Below are 15,278 nucleotides of genomic sequence, written 5' to 3' on the forward strand. Positions count from 1 at the left end.
CAATTCGCAAAATTTTTGAAATTTGATCACTATTCAATGTTGACTTTTGATATTCTGTTGATATCACGTCCACCGTTCTCTCTCTCTCTCCCTATATGTATATATATATATATATATATATATATATATATATATATATATATATATATATATATATCACCAAATCCTGACTGGATTGTTTATTTTGTTAAGGAAGAGGATGAAATCTTGGTCTGACGTACGAAGGCTTTTTATTTTGCTCAAACTGCGGCTTATTGGAAGCCAGGAAGAGGCACGCATCTCCATACGATTCGACATGCCAGTGATGGACATTGTCCAGAAATGGTTGAATGAAAGCTTTGTCTAAGGTGTCTAAGGCCGCCGTACACGCAGCGGCTGTGGCAGTGCTTTATTTCTTTATCACCCTATTAGATATACCTGACGCTATGACGTAGGTTATGTGCCCAAAGAATGGCTGTTCCCGTCCGAAAAGGCCATCCTTTTCATTCCTATCGTCGTTAAAGTGCGCGATAATGAGAAATGCGCATCGAAGGAGACAAAGAGCCACGCGGCGCAACGTCCAAAACAGCTTTGCAGCTCACACAACATGACGACCTTCCATCCGCCAATAGCACTGAAGAAGCCGTTGCAGCAGGTCACCAACGGGTGGTCTGGCGTTTGGCAAGCGTAAAGGTCAAGACCGAACAGGAACGCAGCCATGCCGTCCATCGAGCACTGCTCGAACAGTCTGGAAAAAAAAAAGAACAGAGAACCACAGACGCCAGGGTGCACACGATGAGAGAGAGAGGGAGAAAAAGAAGTGGTGGCAAGGTACGAAGGTCAACCAGACTGACTTCCGACTTTGCTGCCGTTCGCAGGGAAAATTGAGTTGGGGATGAAAACGAGAAAAACAAAGGAAACAAAACACTGATGTTGTCGCTTGGTCCGGATGTGCAAATACTTCGGAAACTGCAGTATCGCTTTCTGGGCCCGTGAGGCACGTGGCCATTATCGAAGCCCCTTTGTCACCGAGGGTTATCTTTTATTCAGTCGATATAGTTAGAAGGTGCTGCTGGTCTTAGCGGGGACAGATGCAGAGAAGACGTTCGACAGAAAGATGCTCCAAATATTGTTACGTACTCGGTTAGCCAAGCACGAAATCTTTCTTTTTCTCTAAGTACTTAAATTTAAAGGAAACACTGTGTAAGAACATGTAAATATATTAGGCTGCAATTGCGATACCAAGCGACAGGTACACCGGATGGCGTGTGTGTCCTTTATGTGCACACGCGTTGCAAGTGCAGTGTATAGTGAAGTGTCCCTTGCAGTCATCTCATTCACTTCAAAGTTTTTCAGCACCGACACAAGCTTCGTATGCCTAATCACTCGTGGCTTTCTCTGTGTCGACCCCGTAAATAAGTCTAGCAATTAAGGAGCTGCAAATGATAAAAAAATCCGAGTACGGATCGAATACTCATAGTTCCTCGAGTCGCATTGAATGCGTTCGTCAAATTTTAAAGGTTTCCGAATAATTGTCTGTGTCCTAACAGTACAAGATGAGAGAAGTTGTTGTCTATCAGGAAGCCCGCATCAAGTATACACCTTTAAATTTGTAGCTATTTTAAATACCCAAGCAATATTGAGAGGCACCGGTTTCAGCGGTAATGGCTGAAGGGCTTTTTTTCTTGTTCACGCGTTATCTTGGAGTTGGTTGGATGATTTCAGATGTTTATTTTTAGTCTTCATGCAGATTTCTAACTTGAATTCACGCGAAATATTCCTTCGGTATGTTTTTTCAAGTCGCCTCTGAGGTGATCTGTTATTTCTTTTTTTTTTTGCGGAACTATAAGGCATTCGGCTGGATAATCAAAGGAGAGGAGGAGGAGGAGAAACTTTATTATTGCAGAAACCGTTGCGCGGTTTATTCCTGGGTGGTTCCCTCTGACAGGGCTCCACTGGCGATCGCGGCTCTCCGGGCCTGGTCGAGGGTCGCCAGTTGGCTTCCCAGGTCCAGTTCGGAGAGTCTCGCCTCCCAAGACCACGTAGTGAGTGTGTGTGTTGTGACTCGTGGCGAAATTGCGTCGCCCGGACGGTCGGTGCATTCGTGTGTTATGTGCGCGAGTGTCGCTGTGTGGTTGCTACACCAGGGACATGTTCGGGACGTATAACTGTCTGGGTAGATTGCGGGCAGACGAGACAAGTGTGGGTATGTGTTAGTTCGCAGGCGGCGCCAGTCCCTTGCCTGGAGTTTATTGAGAGCTTTGTGTGGGGGAGCGTATTGAGTTCTTCCGAGCCGTTGGTCCTGTAGTATTTGTCGACCTGTCGTTAATAACTCGTGGGTCGCTCGTCGGTATGTCGGGGGCTGAAGAACGGTGTGGTCTGCCGCTCGGCTAGTGAGACCTCGAGCTGCGCAGTCCGCCTCTTCGTTGCCCCGCAGGCCTTCGTGCCCGGGGCACCAGACGATACCATGGGTCCATTGTAGTGTGCGACCCAGGATTCGAATGGCTTGTATAGGGAGTGTTCCATTCAGGTATAAACGACAAGCCGCTTGTGAGTCAGTAAGGACACGGGAGGACCTTCCCTTGCTCTCAGCGTCGCGAAGTGCGAGAGTGATTGCTGCTGCTTCTGCTGCTGCGCTGCATGTGGCGCGGATGGAGGCTGAGGCTACCAGGTTCCCCTGATTGACAACGGCGATTGTGTATTTGAGCCCGCAACGTGGCAACGAGGGATACGGGCTAGCGTCCGTGTAGTACGTATCCGGGTCTCTGAAACAACGTTTGTGCAACATGCGGGCACGCGCTGCTCTTCTCTCCTGATTGTGGGTGGGGTGCATGTTCTTGGGGATAGGGTCTACTACAATGTTCTCTCTAATGTGGTTAGGCAAGAGTTGTGTTTCTTCTTTGCAGTACTGAGGTGTCAGCGGGCACCCTAGCCGTTGAAGAAGGTGTCTTCCCTGTTGAGTCTTGTTGAGGTGCTCCCTCTGCGCTATGAGCGTGGCACTTGCTAGCTCCTCAAAGGTGTTGTATACGCCTAGCGCTAGTAATTTCTTTGTGCTTGTGCTTGACGGTAGCTGTAAGGCCGTTTTGTACGCGGTTCTTATAAGAGTGTCCATGCGTTCTGTCTCGCTTTTGCGCTTGACTTGATACGGTAGCGCGTACGTGACACGGCTGATGACGAGGGCTTGTACCAGTCTTAAGGTTTCGTCCTCTGTGAAACCATCTTTGCTGCGCGCTACTCTGATGATGAGTGATGCGGTGCTTCTTATAATGTGATTTAATTTCTCTGAGGCTAGCTTTATGCCGTTGTTCTCCTGGATGTGCATACCTAGTATGCGTGCGGTCGGGACGCACTTTATAGGTTGCCCGGCAATCTCGAGATGTATTGGTGGGGCTCGATGTTCCTTAGCTTGCTTAGGCCGGACTTGAAGGTACTCCGACTTGTGTGGGGCACACCTCATTCCTGCTGTGGTTAGGTATGACTCGATGTATCCGATAGCTGTGAGTAACGTGTTTTCTCTGTCGCCGTATGAACCCTTGGTTGCCCATAGAGTGATATCGTCGGCATAGAAGGCACATCCGAGTTTTGCGATGTTTTCCAGTTGTAAAGCAAGTTTTCTAAGTCCGATGTTGAAGAGGAAAGGAGATATTATTGACCCTTGCGGAGTACCCTTCTGCGGTAGATCATATATGTGCGATTGTACGCCTGCTATGCCGATGCGAGCTTTGCGGTGGCTGAGAAAAGCCACGACATAATGGTATACTCGCTCTCCGCATCCTATGGCGGCGAGGCCATCTAGGATGGTTTCGTGTGGTATATTATCGAATGCTTTTTCTACGTCGAGGGCTAGGAGTATGTTGTTGTTGCTGCCCGGTTGTGGGTTGAGGACCGTTTCCTTGAGGATGAGGAAGACATCCTGTGATGACATGCCTTTCCGAAATCCGTACATGCAATTGGGGTGTAGTCCATGTTCTTCCATGTGTTGTTCCATTCGAGTGAGTAAAATTCGTTCAAGAAGCTTGCCTAGGCAAGACGTAAGCGAGATCGGTCGTAATTGATCGAGCCTGCGCGGTTTTCCTGGTTTGGGTATAAGGACTATGTGAGCTGTAGTCCATTCCTCGAGTAATGTTCCGCCCGGTGCCCATATTTCTCGTTCAGCTGCTTTGTAAAAGCTCGCAGGGTTTCACCGCTTAGGTTTCTCAAGATGGCGTTGGTGATCCCGACTAATAGTATTCGATTCGATTGGAAGATCTCCCTGACTCAAACACCAACGAATTTCACAAGTGCTGAGCACAGTGCTCACGAGAATCTTACCTTTGAACTTCGACGACATTTCTTTGTTTAGCTTCCTCTATAAACTGAAGGCGCAGCCGTTCGGAGAATTCTAGAAACTTTGGGAATACCTGCGGAAAAATGTAAAAAAAAAATAAAACATAAGAAGCACAAATGCTGGTTATTCGCGCTGTTGTTTGTAGGACAGATAGCCGACTGTCTGCTTTCGAAATTATGTCCGGCCGCAGTGGCACCAGTGCCCAGAAGCTATCATGCCACTGCGAAGCATGTCTCGACGCACGCACGCACGCACGCACGCACGCACGCACGCACGCACGCACACACACACACGCACACACACACACACACACACACACACACACACGCACACACCCACGCGCACGCACACGCACACGCACACGCACACACACACGCACACGCACACGCACACGCACACGCACACGCACACGCACACACACGCAGGCAGTGGAAAGGCCAACAGAATGCCAAGTTGCATACGCTATTTATCCACATAAAGTGTGTGTACATCTGCAAAAATGCCAAAGAATGGTCAGAATGACCAAAATTGGTGAAACCCCCTGTTTGTGGGGTGCCTATCTTCCTTTTAGACCGCGCTGCGATACTAACATAGCGGCCGACCGCGTCCTTTTTTTGAACTGGTACGTGTACTCAAACAGCGTCGGTATTGTCATGTAGTAGTGACGGCAAAGAACACAGTAGCTATACTGTGAATGACGAAACTAACTAAGTTTTATTGGCCGAATCTGTGCCCACAAAAACGGGCTACACTAAAAGCACAACGACAGCGGCGAACACAGTCGGCGATCGCCGAAAAGGGATCTGCCGGTTAAGCGCGTTGGCTTGTATACACGAGCCATCGAACGCTGGTGTCCGCGTGCCTTCCAGAAACTTCTACACCATTCGCTTCGCGCATATATGCTATCAGATTACACAAGGTTCGGCGACGACAGACAACGGACAGAACGATCGATAACATTGCAGAAAATTTCGATACGTGCGGGCGCGTCCCGCGCTGAGCGATAACATTTGTTTGACTGTGAAAAGCGGTCACCCGAAAAAGATAAACAAGTACACGTGTCAGTACGAAGTCCAGATGTCTGGGCGACCGCGAAGGCTCTCCTGCAATGTCTCAGTTACACATTAAGACGTGCCACGAGACTCCAGAAGATGCCGCACAGGGAAATGAGCCTTAGTGCATACCGTACTACACCCCGATTCGCTAAACGAACAAAAAAGGCTTCTGCAAGCAAATATTACTTGCTGCCGACAAGAATGACGAAACGACAACTAGCAACGTTTGCTAATTAGCGCTATCAGCTACTTCCACAGTACACGCTGTTTCCCACGTCAGACCGACAGTGGAGGTGAGCTTGGCTCCAACAGATAACTACGCCGACATCACGAGCTTTCGCTGAGCGTTTATAAAGCTGCAAGTGTGCACGGTGTGAAGTTGAGAAATGACGGCGTTCTAGCGACGGACGCACAGAGACCATAGAAAAAAGAAAGGACACTTCGCTTTTCACTCAACCAGGTCGCGCAAGCTCAGAGATCGTTTGCTTCGCTAGCTCAAAGACACATTTGCGTCTTCGTCGAGATTACTGATATTAGTCAGTAATGACAAAAACAGAGATGTAAACTGCATATGCAAGTACACACCTGTCACAAAGTGCAGCCCTAATCCAGGCTTCACGGCGCTGTCGATCGCGTTTTACCGACGGAAATCGGAAAATCCGCATTGCCCTGCTGGGATGGTCACGGGAAGTGCAACCGTAGACACGACATTGGCATCGCGCCAAATTTCACTGGAAATAATGTTCGAACGGCGTTCCATGCGTGCGGCAGCGAGAATAGCAAGGCTGACAAGTGAGTGAAATGATTTTATTGGAGTTCCAGCGAGGACGCTGAACTCGTCGCGCACTCGGCTAGTCCCACGTCGTGACTGGCAGGTCTAGCCCACCAGCCCGGTCACGGGCACGCCGGAAAGCCAGGTTTCGCTTGTCTAGAGCGGGGCTACGCAAACGCGAGTCCCACTCCTCCTTGCTGAACTTAGGGTATCTCGACCCGCACTCCCGGAGCATGTGTGCCAGAGTGGAGGTCTGCCCGCTGGACAGGCAGGCGTCGTCGCGATATACGTCGGGGTAAATTGTGTAGAACGGTAAGACACGGATATGTGCCGGCCTGTAAGAGTCTAATGCCATCTTCGACTGGTCGTTTCTGAGCGCTCTGGAGCGCTCTCGCGAGCGGCGTTGTCTTCGGCTGGTTGAAAGAGGGTGCCCGCCCTGCGTTCGGCTGGTTCTTCTCGATTGCTCTCCTCCACCTTCGAGCGCTCTGAGGCGCTCCGAGCCCTGTCGTCGGAGCAGTCGTCGAAATTGAAACGTCATCGCAGAGCCGCGTCGCTGCTGTTGGCGACGGCCCACCGTAACCTAGGCAACCTAGGCCACTGCGACGAACGCTCGTCCCGCCGGCGCGTCCGCCGGTTTTCCCGGCAGCGCCGGGAGCTTACGATAAGCGAAACATCGGACGTTGGTAGTAGTCACGTGGCTTAGAATCTGCCATTGCCTCCTCCGAGAGCGAATAGCACGTTTGGCTTGCGCGCTCGTCCTCTACCTCTGAGCTCGGGGAACGCCGGATCTGCCCGACTCTGCTTCGGGGGATGGAAGCGACCAGCCGAAGATAGCATAAGAGAAACGGCTGGAGTGCCATTTCACTCGCAAGTGCAGCGCCTGCCACGACGGTACTGCACTCACCCGGAGTAGAGAGGCGAGTCCGGTCGCGCTCCCTTGCGCCTGCCAAATTCCTTCGGCCCTAAGCCTCTAGGGCGCTGCGCATGCGCAGTTCGGCGTCGCAAAAGGAGGATTGTGAAAATGCGGTGCGGCAGCAATTACGCATTTCCCGACCGGGCGCAAAGGCAACTGAAGATCGCGGCTCAGTCTCGCGCGCCATATATGAAGGAAAGCGGGGAGACAGTGCGGCAGGGAGGAGTAGCTGCGACTCTGGCAACCTGTGCGCACTTTGCATGGCCGCGCGTGGTCGCGCGCGCCGTATCTTGAAAGGGATCTGCAGACGGCTCGTACCCTTGTGCGCGCTGTTTTCTCGCCGCTCTTGCGTTGAGGCGGTAGACCGCACAAAGGTCAATTCGCTTGCTGCTGCTGCCACGCTTGCTCATACCACCGTCTTGGCAGCGAGTGTCCGCGCTCATCGACCGTGGTATGTTCATGTTTGCTTGTGCGCGATGACGCCATCCTTGTTAATTGTGTTAGTAAGCTAACACTTCCAAGCTTATACGGCCGGTAAAGCCACTATCCTTACATGGTATAGCTGTCGACTAATTTGCAGTCGCAATCGATGCTTCGCTTTTCGGGCGAAATCGCGATTTTTTTTTTCTCACACTAACGAGCTCATGTACGCTCATCAAACATACGTAAGCGTATAAGTACGCCTTTTGTATGACGTTTGGTGTACCCGTGTTTGTGACTACGTGACGACATCGCCCACAATGCGTCATGTTTTGCTGCCTTCCACCGTTTCCCCTAAGTGGCTATGGCGTTCTCCCACTGAGCACAAAGTCACATCACATGATCGGTTTCAGCTGGAATGTAACAGTTATCCTGCATTATGATTTAGGTGAACATTAGTGTCTCAGGTGGCAAAAGCTTTCGCTGAGCCGTTTCCTACGGTGCCTGTTTGTTGCCCCGAGTGCAGCTTTAATACGCTAAAACTATTATATCGTTATTACTTTATGCCATAATAATAGGTTGCATTTCTTTCAGTCACCTGATCATTTGCCTTCTGTTCCGCTCGACCTGCGAATGTTTCTAACAAGAGAATGACTTCAAAGAAGCCGAGCTATTCGGTAATGCGTTCAGTATAATTCGGCGTTTCCAAGGCAATTCTGCCACTCGAAAGAACACATGGCTTTTATTGCCAATAGCCCTGACGCTCTTCTCTTTCCTGCAGAACTGGCAACTCGCAATGCTTGTCTTCACCATCGTTGTTGAAATGCATCACTTTTTAAATATGTGCTGAAAGTTTATGGTGGTACTCGTAAAGCCACCGACCAGGTGGAAGGTGATCGGAGAAGTACAAAGATGAAGCGAAAGAGAAGGCCGTGGTGGAGGCTTATACACAACAGTGAACAGGTTCCAATTTAGCCTCGTTCTGGAGCACATAATTTTCTTGTTCTTGTTAATGGTTGTCGAAGGAGTCGCGCTGACTAAATTCGCCCAGAAGTTCGGACAACAAGCAAGGCTAACGGGAACTTTTTATGCTGTTACTTGTTACTCAGAGTTTCTTTTTGTTTTTTGCCTTTCTGTGTACACGTGTGCCTGCGTGTGCTTTAGCAGAATTTCGTTTAGGATATAGTATGGTTGATGCGTCGCTTTACCATTGTTGTTGAGCTACCGTGACTTACGGCGTACCAACCAGTTTTAGCTTGCTCGGAGTGAATGCAGGTGATAGTGCCACCCGTTCATCTTTCCACATATCCGAAGACATGTTGAGGAGCATGTTGTCCCACAAGGCATTTCCAGTTACTTCCCTCTCCTGAAACAAGAGAAACGCATGTAAAGAAGTTCTTGCCCAGCAGTCGTGGGTAACGATAATTCTACTGAGTGTGCACTTTAATAGTAACTTCGCGCTTTAATACTGACCTTTTCATGCTGTTACAGTGAACGGATAGAATTTCAAATGAATATAAAGTGCATTGTAAAGATGGAGAGTAGCCGGCGAACAAGGAAAAATTAGAATAAGACGTCTTAGACATATCGATGTCAGTTTAACTCTTACGTACATCATTACAGCTTACACATAGCGTAACCGGATCATCAAGTGCAGAGGAGCACACAAGGGGAAACATATGACGTCACGTTGCTTTCGCGTGCGTGTCGGCACCTCGAGATGAAATGCATCGTACGCAAACATGACTGCACACGTATACAAGCAGCCGACGCCTGGTTTGGCATGTCTTCAAGCGGGTGCGAGTGTGGCAGACAGATTCCTGATCCTCACCGTTCTGTCTACGAAGGACTTGAAATCTTTGGCACACACGATGCTCAGTACATCCGGGTCTCCAACGACGAGACAAGGCACGAAGCCTTGATATGATCTGCATTTGCAAAGGAGATATGAATGAGGATATATCACCCCGAACGCCTGTTAAAGAAATGCCGAAGGTATTTGCACAAAGAAAGAAAAAAAGAAACTGTATGCGAAAAACACGCTCAACCGTTTATTGTTGACAAAATACCTTCAAAGTCATTCTTTCGAAGTTACTGTCTATAGGCAAAGCCGCAAGAGCATTGCTGCTGTTTAAAAAGGGGTGGTGACTATGTGCAGGTGTTAAACTCATCGCGACAAGATATATTAACGAAGTACATGTAGCAAGCTCTCAAACTTTTCGGTCACATGGTTGCTTAATAGAAGGAATGATCATCACCTCGTAGAGAAACCCATCTGTTACAGAATTAGTTTAGCCACAAGAAGTGTCATACATGTGGGATCAAAATGGACTCTGCGATGACTGCATGGTGCGTCAGGAGGCGCAACGGGGGCCGGAATGTCTTTCTCCTCGTTTCGATCGACGTGCAGGTGCTCCGGCTTTTCATTTCAGCTAACCTGCTGATATGCCATACTGCGACATGGAGTCGGTCTTCACTGATTCTTTGCTAAGGCAGGCGGTGCATCAGTGAGACTTAGCATATCGACACAAAGTATTGATGCATAACGTTTCAAGGTCGTGTTGTTCAAGTTAGACGAGCTTACTCTTGAATCTAAGAGCATAAGAGTATATAATGTGTATTGAATTGCTAATGGCGATTCTTTATGTACTACGATGGTCCCTGACAATTTTTTGGAACTAACATCCCATCCGTCACGTAGTACTACAACATTCACAAAGTAAATTTACAAGAACACGCCGTACTTGTTGTACTTGTCTCTTTGTCCCAATGTTGTTCTTAGGGCCTTTGGAAGTTTAGCATAAATTACGAACTCATTCAAATTCACATCCTGTTAGCATTCTGAAGAAACGGTTGCCCTCTAATGCCGAATTGTATATGCTCTTGTGCCATGCGCTCTGTCACAATTACTGTACGGAATATCACGTTGTTTCCGTTGCAGGTAGTTACCGATAACTTCAGCACTTGGCCGTCTCATACATTACCAGTGAGCAACATCGCTTTATATGTTTTGGTATGAGTTATTTGCAGTAACCCTGCCAATACAATATGTCCTTACCTGTATAACCTTTTAAGGAGCCCTCACCAGGTCTGGCCATTTTGAGCTGAGAAGCGCAGAGCGTGCAATGCGTGATAACGATTGTGTCTTCAAGGTATTACACGCTACGCGCGGCGGAAAGATCTGGAATTTCAAACCCAGCGCCATTTTGCCTTCTCCTCGCGGCCGCCGCGCTTCAAGCCGTAGGATGACGTACACGGGCTAGTGCGCCTACGTACACGTGCTCGCGCTGTGACGTCGCTCGTGGTGACACGTGACGTCAAAAATTATTCAAGGTAACGTCGGTTATTTGTGTAATATGTTGCTAGAATAGACAACTTAGAGCTTAGAGAAATAATTAAACACAGAAACCGAATGTCTGCATGTTCTTGTTTTACTTCGCGCCGCAGCAAGAGAGATGTACTTCCGTTTCGTCTGCTTGTTCCACGTCGTGCAGTTATGCGTGTAAAAACCGAAACCTTGTGATTTTCTACCATGTTCCAGCGCATGATCATGCTCTTTGATCCGCTTTTGTATTCGGGAAGCACAGACTTATACCGCTAGTCAGGTGCCCTCGTGTACATTGGGCAAAATCGTGCGCTGTGCGAAACGAGACAATCACGACCGCTCACTCGCGGCGCCGTCAGCGGAAGTGCGCCGCGCCGCTAAAAAGGGGCAGTTGACAAGAACCTTGTTGAAGTGTACTGAGGAACATGACTGGAGGAGCCGAAGGCTCACCAATCAAGTCGGCGGCTCCGCCCACGCCTGGACTGGGAGGTGGTGACTCTCTGCGACGTCGCGGGTGCTTTGGACGGCCTGTAGTTGGTGCGGGAATTCCGAAATCTTCAGCAAGGCGTGCCACTTGGACTTGTATTGAAGTTCGAAGCCCGCCCTGTACGAGCACAGCTATAGCATGTGGTCGAAGGAGCGGCATGCGTGATCGCATCTGGAGCACGACTGCGGGAAATTGGAGGTCTATCTAACTAAGCGCTCTGGGGGTGAGATACGATCTCGTCTGTAACAACCTGAAAGTAACGGCCTGAGCCCTGTTTAGTTTCGGGCTGGGGGAAGAGAATTTACTCCTACTTTGTCTGTAATGCGACATAATTTCGTGATAGGCAGTGATAAGATCTTTGAAGGGACAATCCTGTGGGAGAGCGGGACTGCTAGCTCGGGAGCGGTTCGTGAATTCACGCGCCAGGCAGTTGGCCCGCTCGTTAGGGTAGCAACCCGCTTGCATGGTTAGTTGTATCGTTCACGTGAGCCGCGAACCACACTATGCTATGACCTCCAGTTTCTTCGCCTCTAGTACTACTAAAAATCTGTTGACAATGCCGGCTGCGTGTTTAGAAACTAGAGCGGATGAGAAAGCCCTGACCACAATGCGTGGGCCTCTGGTGGCTTGAAGAGCCAAGGCTATCGCGGTTTCCTCCGCCTAGTTTGCGTGTTTAGTGTAGATTGACGCGCCGCTGATAAGTGGTCCGCACGCGTCAGCAAGTGAGATTGCAAACCTACCTTCGCTGTGGTATTGGGCGGCGTCGACGAAGAATGTATCGGCACCGTAAGGATCGATTTGTTGAAGGATTGTTCTAGCCCGTGCTCTTCTGAGGCCTACCTCATATATCGGGTGGATGTTCCTCGGTGCGGGCACTACCTTTATACCCTTTCGGGCTAATTTAGACAGGGGGTATCTGTCGAGCACTGCCGGTGTAGGGAGTATACCAGCTTCATCAAGAATCTTTATGCCCGGCTTAGTTGACGAAGCCTGGAGATCTGTGCAACAAACTGTGCTTCAATTAATTCGTCTGTGGTGTTGTGAATTCCGAGTTCGAGTAGATTTGCCGGGCTAGCGGACTGTGGAATACCGAGTACTCTTTTGATGGCGTACCTGACGAACGCGTCGAGTTCTTTTCTTTTCGACTTTGCTCCATTTGAGGGACGGTGGCGTGGAAGTAATATGACTGATGAAAAATGCTTGGAAGACCCTGAGTACGTTGTCCTTCTTGAGTTCTCCCCTTTCGCTTGCGATTCTATTGATGAGTTAATATATTGTTTGCCTGCGCGCCTCGCTTGTTTAGAGCTTGTACATTACAGCTTTTGACGTTGATTAAAAATCCAAAAAATTTGATGGAGTTCACCGTGGAATGGGGTGCCATTCTCGTGTAGTAATTTCAACTGGCGGCCTTTCCAGGGGCTCAAGGTTCCTAACACCGTGCCTGGACTGCCTGTAGAGTAGGAGTTCGGATTTGGTCCGTGAAAGCTTTAGACCCATGCATGTAAGAAATTATTCCGTTACCTCTATGGCTGCCTGGAGGGATTGCTCTAGATCGGCCAGAGATCCACCCGGGGACCAGATTGTGATGTCGTCTGCATAGATTGCGTGCCCTATTTTTGGGGGAGTTCGTCCAGCCTGTCGGAGTGTTTATGCATGGGGATAGGGAATAGTAGCAGGGGTAGGACCGAGCCCTGAGGGGTTCCGCAGTAGCCTAATTTGTAAGGACCGCCCGAGATCATGCTCAGTCGAACAAACACTTTCCTTTCCGATAAGAACGAGGCAGTGGAATTAAAGAATTGGCGCCCTAGGTTGAGAGAGGAATTTTCATTCAAGATGTGTTTGTGAGCCACCTTATCAAAGGTGTTATCGAGGTCGAGTGCAATGATTCCTTGGACATCCCACGTCTCGTTCTCGTATATGGATCTTTTCAGGAGCATTGCGTCCTGCGTGGAGTCCCTTTCGAAAGCCTATTAGATTATGTCTAAATAGTTCGTGGTTTTCTATGTGTTCGATAATTCGATTGAGTATTGCATGTTCGGCCACCTGGCAAATGCACTATGTTAGAGAGATGAGACGCAGTTTATTCATGTGCGGAGGTTTACCCGGTTTGGGGATGAGCACCACCTTGGTGGTGGACCATTCCGACGGCACCTGCCACGAGCTCCGCGCCTCGTTTATCTCTGCCGTTTGGAGTTCGACGGCCTTGTCGTCTAGGTTCCGGAGAAGTTTATTGGTGACCCTTTCCGGCTCCGGGGCCGATCTTCCATTTAACTTGAAGAGTACGTGTCTGATTTACGAAATTGTGAAAGGTTCCTCTAATTCTGTCCTGTCTAGCCTCGTGCCGCTCTCGCGTTTCTGCCTTGCCAATCTCCTTGCTTGATGGCTAGGTCAGTTGGCGCCAGGTAGTTGACAATTACTTCGTTTGTTAGGCCCGAGGTGACATGCTGATGTATGAGCCTATCGACGGCGAGATTTAAAGCGCTCCTGGACTGTTTGTCGTTGAGGAGGCTTTTAAGCAGATTGCACTTACTACCTCTTCTCATGGAACAGTAAGTTTTGTTGCACGTCTCTTCCCACTGTTGCAGGGCCAGCTGTCTGGAACACCACTCTATTTCCTTCTTTAGTGACGTTAGTTTTGCTCGTAGTCGGCGATCTCTGCGCAACAGCTGTTTAGCCTCCAGGAGATGCGCTAACCGCGAGTCCAATTTGAGCATTTCGAGTTGTGTGGCGATTTCCTTGGTGGCGTTCTAACAACTAGATCTTTGAAGGATTCGTTTGAGCAGGCCGTTTCGCCTCGAATTTTCTGGAAAAGATCCCAATCGACGTATTCGTATTTAACCGGAGGTTTGGGTTTGACATGCACCGCGATTTCGAGAACGTAGTGGTCACTGCCCAAGTCCTCCTGGAGATTATCCCACGTGCCCTCGATATTTCGGAAGAATGCGAGATCTGGCGTTGTGTCATGACTTACAGAATTACCACTTCTGGTGAGAAACCTAGGATCCGCAACAAGCTTGAGGTTAGAATCGGCTGCACATCTAGATAAGTTTGTGCCCTTCAGGCTGTTAAAACCATGTCCTCATTAGTGTTCGGAGCATTGAAATCCCCCGCAATTAAGAGAGGCGCGTTACTGGCTGCCCTGATTGCGGAAAGGGATAGTGCGCTAAATGCTCTGTTCCTGCCGCAGGCGAACTGTAGAAGTTGAAAATAAAGACAATCGCGTTGCTCGATCTACTGGGCACGATCTCGATCAGTTGCGCTTCTGTCTGCTCCTTTTTTTTTGGAACTGTGTCGTCCACAAGGGAGATGTTCTCTTTAACTAAAGCGGTGATGCATCTTCCCTTTTCGCTTTTGTACGATGCTTTGGGATACCTCCATAGAGTGATCTTCTCGGCGAGCGTCTCGTGCAGTAAAATGACTTGTGGCTTGTCTGCCACCGATCTGACAAGCTGACCTAAAGGAGCCTTGCGCCTCTGGAAGCTAGCGCAGTTCCACTGCCAAATTTTGATGGTACTGTTATTTGTGATCGCCGTCTTGTTTACCATGAAATTTTCAGAAACTTTTGGCGCCCCAGTCGGGATTTGAGACGGTTGGGAGCAGTTCCGTGTGTGTTGCTTGTCTACTTTTAGGTTGAGCCCAATGTTTTTCTCGTAGCGTTACTCTCAACTCTATGGAGCAGAGCATTTCCATAATCCTACTTAGGGTCTTTTCTAATTTACCCTCCTTATTGACGGGGGAAGCCGAGGCGGCGCACGGGGTCTCGCTGACTTCGGTTACGTCGACCTCTTCTTCCTCCTCCGTGTCGCTAAAAGCTTCCGGGTTGAGTGCCTTGCGTTTCCGCTGCCCGGCTAATTGATCGTGGTTACTGTAGTTTTATCGTGGTTTTAATCTCGTGGCGGTTTATAAATTTTCCTTTCATGCTGTTCAAGGTTTCCTTATGCTCTGCGAGCTCCCGTTTGAGCTGCCTATTTTCCGCTTCGAGATCTTGGATACGGGTTTA

At 49.2% G+C, this 15,278-nt stretch overlaps 1 protein-coding gene across 2 annotated transcripts in view; it reads right to left on the reverse strand.

Moving 5' to 3' along the window:
* Window positions 1–15,278, reverse strand: part of LOC135918025 (cytochrome P450 3A41-like) — a 43,963-nt gene that overhangs the window by 17,092 nt on the left and 11,593 nt on the right. For both annotated transcript variants that reach the window (XM_065451703.1, XM_065451699.1), the window contains exons 4-7: window positions 9,298–9,394; window positions 8,713–8,832; window positions 4,291–4,379; window positions 582–727 (exon numbers count right to left, since the gene is read on the reverse strand). In XM_065451703.1, the coding sequence (XP_065307775.1) occupies window positions 582–727; window positions 4,291–4,379; window positions 8,713–8,832; window positions 9,298–9,394 (452 nt within the window). The remainder of the gene's footprint in view (window positions 1–581; window positions 728–4,290; window positions 4,380–8,712; window positions 8,833–9,297; window positions 9,395–15,278) is intronic.

Source organism: Dermacentor albipictus, chromosome 2, assembly GCF_038994185.2.
Source record: "Dermacentor albipictus isolate Rhodes 1998 colony chromosome 2, USDA_Dalb.pri_finalv2, whole genome shotgun sequence".
Classification (NCBI taxonomy): Eukaryota; Metazoa; Arthropoda; class Arachnida; order Ixodida; family Ixodidae; genus Dermacentor; species Dermacentor albipictus.